The following is a 21,294-nucleotide window of genomic DNA, read 5'->3' as shown; positions in this document are numbered from 1 at the left end:
ACTTTATCTGTAGATAATATAAGACCAGTTAACAAAGACTAAGAACATGGCAGATTGGATGGCTGTATATTTAGGAGAAGAAGAGAAACACAGGGAACAAATGGAGGGATTTTTAACCTCCAAGAAAGATGTAAACAGCAGAAATGAAAAAAATTGGAAACAGATATTTAAAGAAAAAAAAAACAAAAACAGAACAATATGGAGTTAGGACAATTAGGGAAAGGCAAAAGGATACCAAAAGTAAAAAACCCTCCTAAACATAAATAAAAAAAAACCCAAGAAAGAAGAGACTAAGACGATTAAACAAAAGAAACTCACGGCAGAACACTGCTCTAAGTGTAATATAGTTCAACACACCCTACTATTTATAGTATTAGCCTTTCTAACTATAGGATGGATACTTCAGGCAGTAATAAAGCGCAGCCTGGAATGTAACACAGGTAATAACCCCGACAGCAACAGTAACTTGACAAATTCAGCAGGAATGCCTCTAATAATAGGAGGATTAACCCTATCTAACATGGCCCTAGTAATGTTAGGACTAATTACGATAAATGTTGCGCAAGCTCAAAAATATGAAAATTGGACAGATCCAAGACCCTCAGCAGAAATAATAGGAGAAGAAATTATAGGACACACATACACCTTAGACATAATAGTCTTAAAACAGGAGCTTGGGAATGAAAACCAAGAACAAGATCAAAGAATAGATAATCTTATACAAAATTGGATAGACGAATTACTATCTTATAGTATACAAAATGTTACAACAAATGAAGAAACCTCAGAGAGAGATAGATGGCTCTACTGTTTATACAAAACGTATAACTGTTCAGACTATCAGAGTCCAGGATCGAAAAACCACTATAACTGCTCCTATCCAAATATTGGCAACCCCCTAAATAATATGAACACTCACCAACCGATAATACTATATGCAAACTCTACTTGGCACTACCAAGAAGGAGGTGACCAAGGACAAAGATGGAATGCCACAGGTGACACGGATCAGGTTTACCTCACTCTACTAGGACAAGATGATACGCAAGTTCAAGGATTAGGAACTTATTACCTTAAGAAAATGTTTAAAGAAAACGAAACACTGATAATATGCGATCCTACCATCTTTAACCAATCCAAGTCCAGAGAAGAAACCAGTAAACTTTACGAAGTTATTCAGACAAGATATAGATGTCTGTAACGACTTTGCCTTAGGGTATGAAGCAGAATTATCCTTACCTAAAGAGACCAAGGGAAAGAATGGGAAGATGTAAACCACAAGAGACAAACAAATGAATCCTGTTACTATTATTATAAAAATAACACCCATATAATTGGATGCACCGATAAAGCCACACAATGTTATAGTCCATCAGGATGCAATACCACTCTCCTCCAAAACTGCCCAAATGATAATAGAGCAAAAAGAAATGAAACCCATGGACCATGGTCCTGCAAAATTCCCAACTCAGGAAAAGTAGTATATATAGAACACGGTAGATTTAAATGTGGATACACTTATGAAGTTCCTTAGGATAATTACGATGAAAATAATACCAAAAAGTATAACACTGAGGCAGAAAACCCAGATGGAAATCAAACATCTAAATGGAAATCAGTATATCAAGACTGGGAAAAATTAAAATACTTCCTAAAAGACCCACAAAGATAGGGAACTGAAATAAAAGTAGAAAATACAACTCTGTACTGCTACCATTGGGGCAGGATGTACTGCTACAAAACAAAGCAGAATGCCACCTTTTGGGAACAATCTTCTCCTGATAGATGGCTGGTGATAACCACAAATCAAAAAAGCAGTAACAGCAACAATAATAATAATAATAATAATAATAATAATAATAGACAACAACAGGCAGAAGCATATATTAAGGATTTATTCAAAAATCAGAAAATACAATGGGAAAACTCAAAAAACCTAATAATAGAGGTGATAACAATCAAAAAAGACCAAGCCTGGCAAATTGCCTTTAATGACCTTAGAAATCAATTAAATGTAATAACTAGACGATGGTTGCATAACACCGTAAGAACAGAAAACAGGACAATAGCTGATTTAACCTCAAGGGTATACATATCCCACGTGGAAAACAAAGATCAGCAACTAAAGATCTCACTAGTAGAGATCAAATCCATTCTCACAAACGAAAATTACGAAACTAAAATAAAACAACCAATTTGGCAAAGCCTAAAAAATGGGTGGCTGAAAAAGGAAAAATGTATTCAAATTAACAATCAGCCTCAACTGATCGAATTCTCTAATTTAATCCTATTAAAACCCTGTGATAATAACACGGTTCAATATGTTAAAAAAGATTGCCAGATAGAGTACTTCCCATCTGGAAATACCTGGCTAACAAACCAGTCAGGAGAATTTAATATTATGACAGGACATGTCGGATGTAATGGCAAAATTATGAGACAAAACAGAGAAACTTATAAGGACCCGGCAGAAAAAATTAATCTAAAAATAGAAAAACCCAAACCTGACCTAGAACATTTTGAAAGAATGCTAACCATCTATTCAGAAAAGCAATGGATGGAGATAACCTTCTCGGGCCCAACGGATGACGAGAAGCTAAAGACCCTCCAGAACCTAATATCAAAAGAAAGGAAGGCTGACCAAAAAACTCTACAGGAAGAGATAAAAATATGTGTAGAAGAATCAAGAAAAAATTGGTATGATAACTTGCATATTAATGCAGGGACTATGTCAGTATTACAAACTACTGCAAACATTTGGGTGCAAATCTATGATTGGATTTATTGGATTCTATCATGGCTTGGCCTAGAACAACATACACCGCTCTTAGTGGGACTTATCCTACTCTGGGTGTTTGTGGTCGTAATTTGGCCATTTCTCAAGCCATTAATCAAGGGATTGATTCCAGAACGAAAATAAACCACATTCTGCTTCCTCGACCGGCAAGCATGGATGAAACCACAACCAAATACCAAGAAGTCCTAGACTTCCTGGGAAAACAAAACCAAGACTTACTTGGGACTCTGAACTATTGTGAAGGAACGGGAATTCCTCGAACCAATGTGGTATTTCCTCCCACATGAAAGAACAATTTAGCCCTGTAGTCATGCCCGTAGGTCTATGGGACGCCTACTGCCACCACCTACCCATTATAGGAGGAAACATTCTGAAAGGACTCCAGCTCCTTTGGGGCTTGGTAGAATATAAATGGGTCCATTTGACCCTAGGTATAGGACTAATTCTCACAATTATGATTGGCTTTGAATTTAAACGAAGAAAATTTGAAATTACTAAGGAAGAATGGGGATCGTTTTTAACACTGATCTCCTCAACCATAATCATATCTTTTAATTACGAACCAGAATGGGCCATTTATTGTGCTACCATTCACTTGATTCTAAAAACATTAATTGTCTGTCATTCGGTCTTAACACAGACCTCGAACCAGGATAAACCTTCGTTTGTCCAAAACAAAAACCAAACTAAACCTTTGAAACAAAGACGCGACCCGTCTCTGGGTCACGCTAAACCAGAAAAACAAAATAAGTCCAAGCAGCTACCACCTTGGAAGAAACCAAAACCACAGAAAACCTGCGTACCAAAATGGAACCAAAAACTTACATTACTGGAACTCAACAAACCCTCTGCATCTATGCGAAAAAAAAAACAACCTCAATATTCCTTTATCAATATCCAAAAATTAAAGAATGGGTAACTAGAAAGAAGGAAACCAACACCACACGGAATACGGATGGTGGACTGAGCCAAGAACAGTTCTAAAAGAACACAACATTGGACAATGTTTAAATTGTAATGGACGTAAAAAGGCACAGAGACTAATATGCACATTTTGCTCAATGCTATTCGAAGAATTGAATATGAACATATTACTTTCTGTATGCAAACCAACAAAGATGTTGCCAGACCCAGGTTTGATCAAAGGGGAACGCATTCGACAAACACCCCTTTCAAAAGAATATATGGTACAGTATGACCGTAGAAGAGGCCATAACCTGGCTGAACACTTAATGATACTCTCCAAAGGAAAATATACCTTTGTGGACTGTCTGAACTATGTTGCAAAACTACAAAAGCGGAATGAAGAAAACCTAACTGACCTAAACATGCTCCGATCCAACATAAAACAAGACGTGTTTAATTACGTAACCAGAGAAGCCAACAGACCGTTACCTCATCCACAAATCGATATGATAACCGAATGGTCAAAATGGACATGGTCACCTAAAGCCATAGAAACGGTGGTAACTTATACATCACCGACCCATGATTGGAAATGGACGGAAAGAGAATATAAGAACCCACCTGGATACAATGACTGCCTCCTGAGGGAACTCCGGAGACAACACAAAATATCCCCGTACATGGCATGCGAAAGAGACCGCAAACAGGATCTCAAAGACTACCATGAGTACAAAATGAGGATTCTGAATGAAAGACCAAAACGGATGGTCCAACAAACTTCATGGTACAGTTGGAAACAAGATGGCTGTCAAGGCCCCGAACCAAAACCAACATGGAAACCAGAGGTCCGGCTCTTTGACCACCAACATGATTGGAAACGAAATCCACTGATGAAATTCGTCGGAACCCCAACAACTGAATCTGATCATGAAACCCGCCATGGGAACTTTCATAATAAGAGCGTCAACTGCAACAAACTACACCGCTGATGAATAAAGTGAAGATAATAATAATGGAGCGCAGAAAAACGAAAAACTCCTGATACATGCTGCTATTGGTACAACAATCATTGTAGAACTCTGTTCAGCTATCATTTGAACTTTTTAAAGACACATGGGGAAATCTCGCTTTTCAAGAGGGGGATGTCACGGGATCCATTACTTCTTCATGAAAAGACTCGATTCTTCTGTGGAATTTTACCTGATTATATTATATTGTATAAGATTAAGCTTAACAACAATGATGCTATTAACTCGTTAAGTGTCATGGGATCCGTCTACTTCTTCATGAAAAGACTCAATTCTTCTGTGGAATTTTACCTGATTATATTAGATTGTAGCAACAATGATACTATTAACTCTTTATTGTATTTTAGCCTAGCAACAATTAAGTATAACTATGACTACGTGGCAGCTGCTCTTTACCAGCTACTTATCAGCTACTTATTGTATTCTCAGCTAATTAAGTGTTTAACGCGACCTTTAAACAATGCTGACCGAGGCACAGTTTGAGATTCCAGTTCTTTAAACAAATGATGTAATTGCTTAACTTAGACTGTAAGGGATAAAAGCAGAGCTAAAACAGACAGAACTCACTCTTGTCTTGAAACACAGACAATGAGTCACCCAACCATCTCGGCTTAACTGCAGATCCTCTGAACCACCAGGCTTGCAGAAAAGACACATTTGTGCAAAATACAGACCGATCGGATGAAACATACGGACGGCTAAGAGCTTGCTGAAATACGCCTGCCTAAAAGATTCTCGGTTGAGGCACTGCATTCTAGCCTGAAGAAGATACAATCTGAACCAACTAGCTGAAACACGCTAGTCTAAGAAGATCCCATTTGGGACACTCAGGTATTAAGCTCTGCTTTTATCCTAAGTATCTTTTAAGAACATTCAAAAAGGCTGTAACGATTGTGATTAACTGAAAACATCTGATTGTGAGTATTCAACTTATTATAGTGATAAATCTCTATTATATTTTACACCACACACTTCGTATTCGCCGAACCTTTATTTGATAAGATATGTTTACCTTTGTGTTGGTATGTTAAGTCTAGAACTTAGCTGAGAAGGCATTAGGATTGACTTAAAGTGAATCCCCCTCACTCCTAGGTGAAAGGATAAACTGAAGGGACCTAGAGACCTGCGATAAACCCAGCCGAGTTTGTAGCTATCAGGACCATACAGTCAATAGGGACCACTGGTAAACTTGACAGGTAACGGCCTCAGGTATATGCCCGAGGTACTGTAGTTTAATCCGGTAGTAACCCATACCTATTGAGGATATCCACCTGAATAACATAACAACATAGGTGAACAATATTGGTTGGAATGCTGCCAGGATAGGTCAGCTATGATGGAGTTTTGTTTAAGAACCTGGACCTTCCAGGTGTGTCCTTGGAACAGGTGTCTCTTTTTAACACCCCCTTGACAAGAGATACAGGAGGCAGTAAGACAGTTCCAAAGGGGGAAGGTGCCCGGCCCTGATGGTCTCCCAAGTGAATTCTACAAAGATTTATAAATATCCTGTCAGGGCTGATGCTGGACATGTACAACTATTCGTACAGTCATGACTGCCTCCCGCCATCCTTGAGAGAGGTGAACATCTCTCTCATTCTCAAGAAAGGGAAAACCCCGGAGGACTATGCTTCATACAGACCCACCTCGCGGATAAATTCGAACTTTAAACTTTTATCCAAGACACTTGTGTTAAGACTGGAGAAGGTGTTGTCTATATTGTAAAGGAGGATCAGATGGGTTTTAAAAAGAGCCCTATTGGTCCTCCAATAATATTAGAAGATTACTGAATATAGTCCAAGTGTGTCAGTAACAACTGGTCCAGGGTTTGGTGATCTCTTTAGAGGCAGAGCAGGCACTCGATTGGGTGGGGTGGCCATATCTTTTTTATTCTTTGGAACAGTTTGGTCTTAGTAAGGTTTTTGTCAGATGGGTGGAGGTCCCTAGCAGAGCGCTTTAGGGAACATCTCCGAGACACCCGCACCAATCAACCACACCGTCCCGTGGCCCAACATTTCAACTCCCCCTCCCACTCTGCCGAGGACATGGAGGTCCTGGGCCTCCTTCACCGCCGCTCCTTCACCACCAGACGCCTGGAGGAAGAACGCCTCATCTTCCGCCTCAGAACACTTCAACCCCAGGGCATCAATGTGGACTTCAACAGCTTCCTCATTTTCCCTTCCCCCACCTCATCCTAGTTTCAAACTTCCAGCTCAGCACTGTCCCCATGACTTGTCCGGACTTGTCCGACCTGCCTAGCTCCTTTTCCACCTATCCACTCCACCCTCTCCTCCCTGACCTATCACCTTCATCTCCTCCCCCATTCACCCATTGTACTCTATGCTACTCTCTCCCCATCCCCACCTTCCCCATGCTTATCTCTCCATGCTTCCAGCTCACTGCCTTTATTCCTGATGAAGGGCTTTTGCCCGAAACATCGATTTCGCTGCTCGTTGGATGCTGCCTGAACTGCTGTGCTCTTCTAGCACCACTGATCCAGGGTGGAGGTCCTGTATAGTGACCCTCTGGCTGCGGTTGTCACCAGTGGTGTAAGATCCAGTAATTTCGGTATTGGTAGGGGCAGTCGACAAGGTTGCCCCCTCTTACTGCTACTGTTTACATTGGTGATAGAGCCGCTGGCAGAGGTGATCCGTAAGGACCCTAACATAGCTGCCCCAGAAGTGGGATGAAGCGCACATAAAATTACATTACATGCAGATGATGGTCTCCTCTTCTTATCAAACCTGGCAGTTTCTGTACCCCATTTAATACAACCTATTAATTTATTTGGCTCTTTTTTTGGGATATAAGATCAATTTTTACAAAGTCAGAGGCTATGCGCGTGGGGGGTCTTAAGGGAATACCTGATATTAAAGGTGGATCATGATTCCCCATTAAATGGTTGTGGTGGGGTCCTTTATTTAGGTATTTTCGTTATTCCCACCTTTGATTGGTTATTTAAGGCTAACTTTGCTTACTTGCTTGACAAGATTAGACAAAACATTCAAAGATGGGAGGCTCTTCCAATCTCCTCATTAGCTCGAATAGCTCTGATCAAAATGAATGTCCTTCCTCATCTGTTACATTCCATGCGAATGCTCCCTCTGATGTTTCCCAGGCAAATGTTGTGGAGACTCACTTAGTTCTTTTATTTGGTGCCACAGGCGGTTCCTTGTTAGCTTGCCAAATTGCAGTTACCCCAAGGGTTGGGGGGAGTAGACTTTTCGGATATTAAGAGATACCAACTAAGCACCCTTCTGTCCTTTGTGAGTGACTGGGTTTGTGAAGACCAAAGATAATATGGTTGGATATTGAGGCCTCTCAGGCAAAGTGCCCCCTGTTGTTCATGGATAAGGTGAGGACAGTTATGGAATACTGTAAGAATCCAATCATTATTAATACAGTCAAAGCATGGACAGCAATGCAACGAAGTGAAGGCTGTTTATCTGAAACCTCCTTTCTCACCCCTATAAGTTGGCATGCCGGGTTTCTGGCCAGGGATGATGGACCCTGGATTCAAAACTGTGGGCAACTAGGGGGAAGTCTCCTGTTTAGGAGACCTGTTCGCAGGGGGGTGGGGGGGTGGTTGAGGTCATGATGTCCTTCAACCAAATGAGTCATGATTATAGATTGCTCAGCAGGGATCTTTTTTGTTACTTTCAGGTTAGGGACACTATCCAAAAAAATTACATTTTTGCCCAACCCCTAAAGGTCTGACACAGAGAGGAGAGTGCTTCATGCCGCAAGCACTCTCTCTGTTAGTACTCTTTACTACCTATTGGGGTGCAGTGCCTCAAGTGACATTGAGCAACTATGTGAGGTCTGGGAGCAAGAGTTGGGAGTGGAGATCCCCTCAGTGACATGGGAGGACATTTGGGAAACGTGAGAAAGATCTCGATCTGTAACAGGACACATGCTATGCATTGAAGGTTCTTCCTAGGGTTCATTAGGCCCCAGATCGTCTTGCGAAATTCAAAAAGGGAGCATCTCATCAATGTGCCCCAAGTGTAAAATAAGCATAGGTACCCTCACTCATTGTTTGTGGTCATGCCACAAGCTTCATAGGTACTGGAGCGCTGTGGCAGAAGTAATAGAGAGGGTCCTGGGGACGAAGTTAAGGTAGACCCAGTCTCTCTTCTATTGAGTCTGCTGAATTTATTTTCCTTAGGCGTACATGGGAAAAAGCTATTTAATATTTTCACTTACTGTGTGAGGAAGAACATTCTGATGAGCTGGGTGTCTGAGAACCCTCCAGGCCTATTAGGGTGGCGTAAGTTAATTATGGAACACATCTCTTTGGATTTCCTCACAAACAGGGTGCACCATAAAACAAAACTTTTTTATTATAAGACATGGCAGACCTTTTTTGAATTATCTGGAAGCAGACTTGTCTGCCATTTTAATTAGGGCATTTGTTTAGCCATGATTATTAGGTTTAGTGAGCTTTGTGCCCTGGGGTGAAGAATCCCGAATAAATATGGGTGTAATAATTAATGCTCCCGAAGGTTGGGAGCTTTGGTGTGGTTGCTTTGAGTGGCGATATTTATGTATGTATTTATTAATTTGTAGTGAGTGTAGTTTTGATTTGTTTTGTAGAGCAGGATAGTAGTTAGTTCATTGTAATTGTTGTTACAATTTTAAATTGTTATATTTTTGTAATTTTATAATTTTGTAAAGACAAAAATTCTCAATAAAAATACTCTTAAAGAAAAGTCCAGTAATAGTACCACTACGTCATCACCTCCCCTTAAGCTATGGCCTATCTATGCCACCATTTCCAAGCCAGACCCTTTTTTAGGGGTTGATGCAAAGGTTCCAGGATGGATGTAAGGTTATGTGTGAACCTTCCATAATAATTTACCAGCCCAAGAAATGACCTAAGCTCCTGGACAAACATGGGAGCCAGGCACCTTTGATTGCCCTCTCTTTATCTTCCAATGAGTGTACGCAGGATTGTCAAACCTGGAGCCCAAGCAGGTCACTTGGGATGCCTGGAACACATATTTCTTCCCTTCTTAGGCGTACGCCTGTCTTAGAAAAATTCATCGGCATATATTCAAGTTCTCTAAGTGTTCTTTATCAGTTTTCTCGGTTATCAGGACGTCATCTTGATTGGTTCTGATTTTGATATTGCTAAGCAATTCAACAGTTCCAAATTATATGTAGGTGGACTTTTCAGGGTACGAAATCTCCTGGATATTGGCCTTTGAGTTCTCTTACTCTACTTAGTTCCAGTAGGACTCTTTTGCTTTCTAGAGTCCACTTACTAGCAGCAACTAGAATGGCTTGCCAGCCTTTATCCTGAAGAAAATGTTAACTGTTTGGTCGAGGCTTGGTTTTGTTTTGGGGTTTTGCTGTGGGCTGATCTAGGGTCCCTGTGTTCAGGTTATGTTCCTGAGTAAGGCTGTGCAATTGCCTTTACTCAAGTGGTGTTCCCCAAGCTCAGTTGGACTGGTGTGGATGTCCACTTCCACCAGAATACCCTGCAACTCATATGCTCCACTTACCACATTTTCCAATATTAAAGCCCGTTATAGTGCCTGTTTGAAATCCAGTTGGACTTCAGCTCACAGGTGTTTCTGCATGGTTACATCATTAATCTCGCATACCAGATAGTCTCTCAGCATCTTATTGAGGGTTAAACCAAATTCATAGTTTTCTGCCAGTCATCTTAATTGAGTGAAAAAGCACCCCCTTTTCCATTTCAATCAAAAAAAACATAAATCAAAAATACATTGTCTGTAACTCAGCCATTACACCACAAATAATCCAGTTTGCAAGATGCTTTGAGATATAACAAAAATGAAAATATTTACAAAATAAACCTGTTCAAAACAGTTCAAACTATACAATTGACAGCATCTATTGCAATCCCACCCATTATATCTCCCCCCATGCAGGACTTGCTGAACTGCTGCAGCTTTAATTAAGAGACTTCACACTAATTTGCAAAGAATGTATTACCTCATTATTCCTTTTCCCTTTTAAGTGAGCATTCCATTGTTGAAAAATTTTAAACTACTTTCCCTTCTCTGCAGCATCTTTCCCCTTTCAGACCTTTTCCACCCATCACAGACCCACCTCATTCCTACTCATGCTCCTCTCCACTCTCTACTCCCCACCATCACCCAATTGCATGGTCTTGCTTCCCAATCCCCCATCCCTCCCCACTGAAAGCTGTCACTCACCCCACTCCTCCAATTATAGGTTGGTTCTCTCCTTTGTTTCCCAGGTTTACTGATAAAACTGTCAGAAGAAAATGTATACCCATGACTGGAGAAACAGTTTGAACTAACTCCACAGGGGCCAGTACCCTGTAACCCTTATTTACATGTGGAGAGTCCTTGACACTGATCCAGCTCCCTCAAAGCCAGTTCTCAGAGTGATCAGGATGTCTGACTTCCCTGTTCCCCATCTGTCAGTGTGATGAAGGTGTAGAAGTGTAGTGTACCTTTAAGAAAGTTGAAGGACTTAGAGAAGCACAGAGTGCTGGAGAATTTACAATGTAACTTTTGGTGCAGAACAGCTAGCACTGAACCAAGTTACATTGTAAATTCTCCAGCACTCTGTGTGGTTCTCTGTCCTTCAACTCTCTTAAAGATACAGTACACTTCTACATCTTCATAACACCTTCCCCCTTAACAAAAAAATGAATCATCATAATGAAAATATGCTTCATTTTTTCCTATTCTTTAAGAACATTAACCTAACATACAGATAATTTTAATCTACATTCACCTTAACGTCTTCCCAATAAATAACATTAAATAAATACAAATCTCATCTAAACTTTATCAGTTAAATCCGCGATAATGCATCTGCGATTTCATTCTTGCAACATGTACGATTTTTAAATTAAAAGTCTGTAACATAAGACTCCAACGAAATAATCTCATATTCTTGTCTTTAAAGTGTTGTAAGAATGTAAGAGGATTGTGATCCGTATACACAACCATGTCTGACACATTGTTCGTGACATACACATTAAAATGTTGTAAGGCTAGTACCAAACTCAATAGTTCTTTCTCGAGCGTGGAGTATTTCCTCTGGTGAATGTTGAGTTTAGGAGGTTTTACGAATCTGGTTGCTGTGTTTTTTGGTGAATCCAACACAAAACAGGTGAAGCAAGTATTTTTACATCAATGTGGGCTTCAATCATGGTCTGCCATTTTTTAACCATTCAGCACATCTTATCATGTGTTATGTCCATGCCATGGAATTTGGTCAGACAGTTTTTGCCCTGAACGTCCTCCATGATCAACTTAAATTTGTGGAAGGCCACTTCATCGTTCTGCAAGTCAGCTCAAACACGTGGCCTTTTAAGCCTTCTGAGGCAATTTTAGTTCCCTGAGTCTTTGTAACCAAGGTCTTGCCCAGATTCTTAATGTCAAACATTGCTGGAGTCTTAACATCGTACCAATCCTTCTTGGAGAAGGGGTCCATGATCTTCTTCTTAGCACCCTTTTGCCTCCCTTGGTCAGCCTCTTGTTTTTACTGACTGCCATGTTGCTCGCGGAGCTGGAAAATTTGAATTTTGGTAAATCTTAATTGGGGGTTGTATCAGACTAGTATTATAGAAGGGAAAGTAAAAGATAGGTATCGTAGAAGGAGTTGTAAATAGTTGTAATTATTCTCTGTTATATTTTCAGAAATAAATTTCTTACTTTTACTTGAAATAGTCCTAGGCGTCTTGAACTTTCACAGATTACAGCACAGGGTGAATCTTTTCTGTGTGTCGAGTTTAAATTAGCTGGGGGGCTGGGGGTGTGGTGGTGGTGGTGGTGGTGGGGGGGGCGGGGTTACCCTGTGAAGGACTTAGAGAAGCACACAGAGTGGTGGAGAATTTACAATGTTTTTGATTGAGAACAGCTAGCACTGGTTGGGTTACCTGGAGACAAAAAAAAACCCAAACTGTTACGACACGTGGTAAAGCCCTCCTGCCCCCCCCCCCCCCTCATTAATTTAAACCCGAGCCACACAGAAGAGATTCACCCTGTGCTGTAATCTGCAAAATTCCAAGAGGCCAAGAGCTATTTAAAGTAAAAAGTAACAACTTTATTTCTTAAAGTATAACAAGGAGTAATTAACAACTATTTACAACTCCTTCTACAATATCTATCTTTTACTTTCCCTTCTGTAATACTAGTCTGATAAAACCCCCAATTAAGATTTACCAAAATTCAAATTTCAAAGCCAGGCAGCTGTCGAATCTTCCCTTTGTATCATCCTCTGTAGATTTTCTTCTTCCTCAGGATTTCTGTTTCACAGGTCATTGATAGATAAATGTACCTTTAAGAGAGCTATTTTTCAGGCAGTCTGTACAAGCTGGTGGCTTGGCAGTTCTCCTCTCCAACTGTTCAATTTTCCCCAGTTTTATATCCCCAAAGCATGGATCGTTTCATTGGGTTTCAATACTGACAAAATCCTAAATTCAAACTTGGAGGTTGGTATTTTGGGGTATAACTTAAACTGATTGGTCGAATTTGAATTTGTTTTTGTCTCCAGGCAACCCAGCCAGTGCTAGCTGTTCTGAACCAGAAGTTACATTGTAAATTCTCCAGCACTCTATGTACTTCTCTAAGTCTTTCAACTCTCAAAGGTACAGTATGCTTCTACACCTTCATAACAGTCAGCCAGGGCTACCTGATTGGCCCAGATTAACAGCCTCATGAAATCCACCTAGCTGACCTTGTTACAATCACTCTGCAACTCCTCACCAATGCCATCCATTCTATTCATAGGAACAACTTTTCTCTGAATTGAGTGAATGTTCTTGAGTAATCTGGAGATTTTGTGAGTGGATCCACCCACCATAGCCATGAATATTGAGAGTTAACTGGGACTACCTTTCAATTTCAATTTCAATTGAGTCTAAATTCTATCAGCTGCTGTGGTACAACTTGAACCGATGTCCTAACAGCATTAAATCAGGAGGGCTTCATTGGATTTTGAGGAAAAAAAAATCACAAGCTATAAATGTTATCCTTCCATTTTGTGAGAAATGTAACTGAATACACATCTGACATTGTCAAATTAAAGGGTCTTCATGTATACATGAATACACACACGGATGCAGGCACAAACAGGGACCCATGCATTTAGCTTCAGTCCATATTAAGGCTGATACTCCAGTCCTGTATTGTCTTTTATATGCTGCTTGTTCTAGTGTTTCAGAAGAATGTTAAAAGAACCCTAGCACCATTTCAGTTGGTTGTTTTTGGACAATATTCCTAACTTAACCAATAAAACTTAGAATTGGGCTAACCAGTGATTCAACTTTTGGCTGTTCGGGGTGAGGGGGATACTGCTCCATAACAGTCACTAGATGTTGTAAAATCATTAACTATGCAAATATTTCAGATGTAAAAGGTTAAATATTCTAACAGAAAGCATGCACTATAACATTCCATGAAAAGTGACAGAAAAGTGAATCATCTACTGGCCTGGTAGGAATTGGAACCTCAGTAAGTCCTGTAAGAAGGATAGCTGGAGAAAGCCGCACAAAAGCTACAATTGGTCTTTTCAGGAAGTCTAACTCGCCAACTAAGACATTAGAGGCTTCGGCTCCAGTAGGTATCTTCTTCATGAAGTGAAGGTCAACCTGTCACAAAAAAAATGTGGTTATTCAGAAATGTTTCTTAGCAATAGCTGGAAAGTAAATCATCGGGATTTGAACTTGAATTCTAGAAATAAAAGGACAGAGTCCCAACCTGAACTAAACCTCTTTGCAAGAATAGTCAGCACTAATAGCTCAGGGCCTAAATGCTGCATTCACTGTTTCGCAAGTTATGATTTGTTGAGGTAAGATACAACTGGCCTCCTCAAAAATAAAATAAATCCGTCAAGGCTCCAAACATCCAATAACAAGTGTTGAAAACTGCTCGTAGGAATCAGAGTGCTTATTAAACACGTAAATCCAAGGTCAGACTACACTGTGATCAGTTTCAGATAGACTTTCTTATTTTGTCAAATTCACAATTTAAAGTAAAGTGTTTTTGTCTTACATTAGAATTCATTAGAATTCCTCAATTTGCTAATGTGTCACCTTTTCAACATATTTCAAAATTCTTGAGGATGGAAACAAAAATAATCACAATTTCACTCTTCTGACACAGACATGGATCACTTGGAGTTACATAAATTATTCTTTCTCCAGATAGAAGATGACTAATATTTCCATTTGTAAAGGATATTTATAGAAGACAAACATGGAAGGTTCACTAGAATTGCCAACATCTAAGAAAGTCTTTTGCAATTATTTCATTGAATATTTTTCTGAAAAAGAATTGCAAATCCAGTTTCAGCGCATTCCAGATTCATTTTGAGACATTTTATCATGCTTCAGACTAAGCACCAATTACAGTCTTTGGAATTTCCTCAAATTGAGTTAATCTATACGCTCTCCATTGACAGAGCCAAATAACTGGCAAACTACAGAAGTCCCAAACCAGAATGACAATTAGCCTGTAATTGGTCTTGCTTTTTTAAAAAATATGTTTTCTACTCAACCTGTTCAGAGATGTTGTTACATAGCTCTGAAGCAGGGGGTCTTGAACCTGGGTCTCCTGGTGTAGAGGAGAAAGTGAGGACTGCAGATACTGGAGATCAGAGCTGAAAATGTGTTGCTGGAAAAGCGCAGCAGGTCAGGCAGCATCCAAGGAACAGGAGATTCGACGTTTCAGGCATAAGCCCTTCTTCAGGAATGGAATACTTTGCCTGCAGCGGTAGTAGATTCGCCAACTTTAAATACATTTAAGTTATCATTGGACAAGCATATGGACGTACATGGAATAGTGTAGGTTAGATGGGCATCAGATTGTTATGACAGGTCGGCGCAACATCGAGGGCCTGTATGCGCTGTAATGTTCTATGTTCTAACACAGGAAAGTCCAAGCTGATGTATCTTACTAAATTTCAGCTCTGGAGCACAGTTTCCAAGTTAGCAGTGAAATAGCAAGTTAGCAGTAAAAGGCTTCCTGAAGAAGGGCTTATGCCTGAAACGTCGAATCTCCTGTTCCTTGGATGCTGCCTGATCTCCTGGTATAGAGGCAGAGACACTACTACTGTAGCACAAGAACTCCAGAATATGCCTTATTAGATTACTTTCCCAGGGAAGCACCTGAACAATGACAATGCCATTTCAATGACAATCACCCCTCAATTTAAAGCTATGCCCCCCCCCCCCGTACTCACCGTCACCACACTTGGAAAAAGGCTCTCCCGGTCCACCCTATCTAACCCTCTGATTATCTTATATGTCTCTATTAAGTCACCTCTCAACCTTCTTCTCTCGAATGATTAAAAGAAAGGTTAAGAGAGAGGTTGGACTCCCAACCTGCTTAGCAAAGAAAAAATTTAATTAAATGGGTCAGAAGGACAATATGAGACAGACTTATAATTTTCCACCAAATGTAACCCTGATCCCAGCCACAAAAGTGTAGAAGAAAATAAATCAGTATTAACGTAGTTTCTTTTGCAATGCAAAGGAACACTCGACAATAAAACATATCCTTACCCATCAGTTTAAGCCAGTTGAGAAGGTGGACATTGGCCTGAGGCAAGGTCATCTTCATCATGGCCTAATACAGAATTATGTGGAAAAGTTTTGCTTTGTGCAAAAATCAAGTTAATGCTAGTTAGCACCATTCTTTTACCAGAAAGAATGAGTCTTCTGTATTGACTTTGAGAAGACTTAATCTAGTTCTTAGTGCTTTCAGATTTACAGCATGAAATGCCCAGAAATTACCACTATTTGATATAAATTAGATGTGTCACTCAAAACTTCTGCATAATACTTTGAGAAGAAATTGAAATGCCATAAGAATGTTATGGGAGCTTTTTCTGGGGCATCAGAGACATAGTAAGGCGAAGGAGTCGTACTCGTCATCAAGTTTGCATGATAACCTACACAGAATGTCATGTGCCAGACTCTAAAGACATCAGCCAAGTTTCCAAAAATTACAGAACTTTAATGCTGATATTTCATATTTAAGTTACTAACTTCTTAAACTAGCTTTCCTGATATAAAATGTTAAGACAGTAGATTAGAAAACAGTTCTTCATGACCAGAAATAAAACAAAGTACTGCAGATGCTGGAAATCTGAACAAAAGTAAAGTTGCTCAACAAAATCAGTAGGTCTGTCTGCATCTGTGGTGAGAAAGCAGAGTTAACATTTCAGGTCCAATTCTGAAAGAATTACTGGAGCCGAAATGTTAACTCTGCTTTCCGCTCACAGATTCTGTCAGATCTACTGAATTTCTCCAGCAACTTCTGTTTTTACTTCATAAACAGACTCCAATATCCACACACAAGTGAGCAAGGTTGAACCTCACTTACTGTGTTAGTGAACTTATTAACCCATTCCTGTGAAAAGGTTCATCACATTAAAATACCAACCAAAAGCAATTTGGGTGAATTGGTAACCACTGTTGCCAGAAAATCTTAAATGCTGTAAGTCTGAGAATTTTATACTGAACTTGAAACATGAACTCTTTTTCTCTCTCCACAGACACTGTGAGACCCTCAGAGTTTCTCTAGTATTTTGTTTTTGTTACAATATTCCAGTTATAGTCTCATTAAGACCTTTAGCATATGCAGAAAGACTGCTCATACTCCAAATCTTTTGTCATAAAGGCTATGGAGTCTTCATTGTTTGCCTAACTGCTTGATGTACTGATGTATTAAATTTGTACAAATCATGTCCAACAACAACCAGATCCTTCTAAATACCGATATCTCTCAGTCTTCTATCTTTTACAAAATATTCTGTTCTATTTTTCTTACCAAAGTTAACAAATTCACATGTATATATTACATTCCATCTGCTACACTCTTGCTCACTTACCTAACTTGCCTATTTTGTTGCAGCTTCAGTTGTTGTGGGTATGTTCGCCGAACTGGGAAGTCAGTTTGCAGATGATTCATCCTCTTTCCAGGTGACATCCTCAGTGCTATGGAGCCTCCTGTGAAGTGCTGCTGTACTTGTCGGTTAGAACTTATTTGGTTTTGTTCCAACTGCTTCCGGTTGTTTGGTGCAGTGGTCAGGATATTGGGTCTCGGTCAATGTGTTTATTGATGGGGTCCATGTTTCTAGAAATTCTCTGGCTGTGCTCTGTTTGGCTTGTCCTATTATTGTTGTGTTGTCCGAGTTGATTTTGTGCTCCTTGTTGTTTGTGTGTATAGCTACTAGGGATAGCTGGTTGTGGCGTTTAGTGGCTAGTTGATGTTCATGTATGTGGACTGGGACAACACAGCAATTATAGGACAAGCCAAATAGAGGACAGCCAGAGAATTTCTAGAAGCTTGGCGCTGATCCACGGACTTCATCAATAAAGACATTGACCTAGACCCAATATATCGACCACTGCAACGAACATCTGGAACCAGCAACCAGAAGCAGTGGGAACAAAACCAAATAAATTCCGACTGACACAGTACATCAGTACTTCAGAGGAGGTTCCACAGCACTGAGGATGTCACCTGGACAGGGGACGAAATGTCTGCCAAACCAACTTTGCAGCTCAGTGAACATACCTACAACAACTGCAACTGGCACTTGAGCTACAAATCTTCACAAAAACCTTTCTGCTTCCTTGCAGCCTCCTCACAGCTTACTTTCCCTCTATCTTCAAGTCAGCAAGAAACTTGGATATATTATATGCAGCCTCTCATCTAAGTTATTGATATTAATTGTAAATACCTTAAACCTCAGCACTGATCATTGCAGCACCACATTAGTTATAGCTGTAATTCTGAAAATGACTATTCTGTTTGTTAATGAATTGCCTCATGAGTCCTAATTTTGTGTCATAACTTCTTAGCATCTTATTGAATGCTTTTTGAAAATTAAAATCACTGTGCACTATTTCCTTCTGATCTACTCTATTTATTATAGCCTCAAGTTGGTTTAAATAGATTTATTATTCCCCTTTCATAAATATCAAGTGTCAGTAGGGGAACATTTAGGAGATAATGATAATTGACCACAAGGTTTATGATGATGATAGAATAGGGCAATGAGCAAGCCAGAGTAAGAATAACTAGGTGGGGACAGCCAACTTCAATGGGGCAACAACAGAGTTGGGCTGGATAGACTGGAACAAAAGGTTGAAACTATCGCTGAACAATGGACTACCTTCAAAGAGGAGATGTTTCAGGTACAGTTAAAATATGTTCCCTCAAAAGGGAAATGGAGGGCTACTTGGATGAAAAATGAGATACAAATTAAGGGAAAATGTGCTTAATGACAAGTATCAGGCAGAAAATAAAATTGAGAACCAAGCTGAATACAGAAGGCCCAGAAGGGAAGTGATAAAACATATTAAAGGATGAAGAGGGATTATGAGAAAAGATGGTGGCCAAACTAAGAGGCAGTCCCAAAGTCTTCTATATGCACATAAAAGGGTGGTAAAAGGACAAAAAAAAGGAATTTACACATGGATGCTTGGGGCATTGCAGATGTTTTAAATGAATACTTTGCACCTGTTTTTATCAAGGAGTGGATACTAGGCTATGGCAGCAAAACAAAGGGCTCAAAATTGTTAAAGAGGAAGTGTTGTATACACTGTCAGTAAATACAGTTGACAAGGTAGCAGGACCAGATGAAATGTATCCAAGGATGTTGAAAATAGTGAGAATGGAAATTTCAGGAGCACTGACAATAATCTTTCCATCTTCCCTGAGTGGCGCTGGAAGACTGGTGAATTGCGGACATTATGCTCTTGTTCAAAAAGAGAGTGTGAGGATATGTCTAGTAATTACAGATCAGTATCAGGGAAGTTTCTAGAAGCAATTATTTGGGATAGAATTAATAGTCACATGGAAAAATGTGTGTTGATTAGGTAGAACCAGCATAGATAAAGGGAAAATTGTGTTTAACTAATTTGCTGGAGTCTTTTTGAAGAGGTAACAGAAAGGGTCAATTAGGGAAATTCTGTTGATGTGGTATACATGGATTGCAGAAGGTATTTGATACATTGCCACACAACAGACATGTGTAGGAAGTCATAGGTCATGGTGTAAAAAGGACAATAGCGATCTGGATACAAAATTGGCTGACTAATAGGAAACAGAGCGGCAGTCAATGGACATTTTTTGTGTTGGAGGAAGCTTTTGAGCAGAATTCCCCAGACGTCAGTATTGGTACCCTTGCTTTTCCTGATACATATTAATGAACAGAATCTTGGTGTGCAGGGAATAATTAAGTTTATGGCGTAGGTTTGCTCGCTGAGCTGTAATTTTGATATCCAGACATTTCATTACCTGGCTAGGTAACATCATCAGTGACGACCTCCAAGTGAAGCGAAGCTGTTGTCTCCTGCTTTCTATTTATATCTTTCTCCTGGATGGGGTTCCTGGGATTTGTGGTGATGTCATTTCCTGTTCGTTTTCTGAGGGGTTGATAGATGGTATCTAGATCTATGTGTTTGTTTATGGCATTATGGTTGGAGTGCCAGGCCTCTAGGAATTCTCTGGCATGTTTTTGCTTAGCCTGTCCCAGGATAGATGTGTTGTCCCAGTCGAAATGGTGTTTTTTTTCATCCGTATGTAGGGCTACGAGGGAGAGAGGGTTGTGTCTTTTTGTGGCTAGCTGGTGTTCGTGTAGCCTGGTGGCTAACTTTCTTCCTGTTTGTCCTACGTAGTGTTTGTGGCAGTATAACAGCAAAGAGGCAATGCTGAAATTATACAAGCAGTAATGAGACTTCACTTGGAGTTTTGTGTGCAGTTCTAACCATCACACTTCAGGAAGAATATAAACAGACTGTGACAGTGTGCAGGAGCGATTTACAAGATTCCAGGTATGAGGAACTTCAGTAATGATGAAAGATTGGAAAGTTGGGATTGTTCTCCTTGGAAAAAAGGCTAACAGAAAGTCCAATAGAAGTTTTAAAAATCATAAAAGCTGGATTGAGTAGACAGGGAGAAACTGTTTTCACTCAAAACAACTGTATATGGGAGGGCACAGATTTCAAGTGATTTACAAAAGTAACAGATGTGACATGGGAAAAAAACACTTGTGCAGACAGGCGGTTCAGGTCTGGAATGCGTTGCCTGAAGTATGGTGGAGGCAGGTTCAGCGGAGGCATTCAAGAAGGCAATACATTATTATTTGAATCAGTGTGAAAAGGTATTAGAAAAGGAAGGAGAATGGCATGAAATCATAACACTCTTTTGGAGAGCTGATGCAGATGTGATATGCCAAATGGTCTTCATCTGCACCATATCACTTCTGCAATTCTGTGAAATGAGAGTCAACTCTGCCAATAACATTATGATTTAAAGTGACTTATGTTATATTCTAGCAGTGTCCCTAATTCTACATAGAACATAGAACAATAAGGCGCAGAACAGGCCCTTTTGCCCTCGATGTTGCACTGAACTGTGAACTAATCTAAAGCCTGCACTATCCCATCATCATTCATATGCTTATCCAAGGACAGTTTAAATGCCCCTAATGTGGCTGAGTTAACTACATTGGCAGGCACGCATTTACCACTCTCTGAGTGAAGAACCTGCCTCTAACATCTATCTTAAATCTATCACCCCTTAATTTGCACCTATGCTA

The 21,294-nt window shown here is 39.9% G+C and overlaps 1 protein-coding gene and 1 pseudogene across 1 annotated transcript in view; both read right to left on the bottom strand.

The window, feature by feature from the left end:
* LOC132805749 (electroneutral sodium bicarbonate exchanger 1-like) overlaps positions 1–21,294 on the bottom strand; it is a 341,616-nt gene that overhangs the window by 168,979 nt on the left and 151,343 nt on the right. The window contains exon 7 of the mRNA XM_060820976.1: positions 14,172–14,329. Coding sequence (XP_060676959.1) covers positions 14,172–14,329 — 158 coding nt within the window. The remainder of the gene's footprint in view (positions 1–14,171; positions 14,330–21,294) is intronic.
* Positions 11,746–12,233, bottom strand: LOC132805790 (small ribosomal subunit protein eS1-like; annotated as a pseudogene).

The sequence above is a fragment of the Hemiscyllium ocellatum genome, chromosome X, assembly GCF_020745735.1.
Source record: "Hemiscyllium ocellatum isolate sHemOce1 chromosome X, sHemOce1.pat.X.cur, whole genome shotgun sequence".
In the NCBI taxonomy this organism is placed as follows: domain Eukaryota; kingdom Metazoa; phylum Chordata; class Chondrichthyes; order Orectolobiformes; family Hemiscylliidae; genus Hemiscyllium; species Hemiscyllium ocellatum.
Note: the sequence above shows the minus strand (reverse complement) of the source record. Positions and strands in the feature narration are given on the sequence as shown.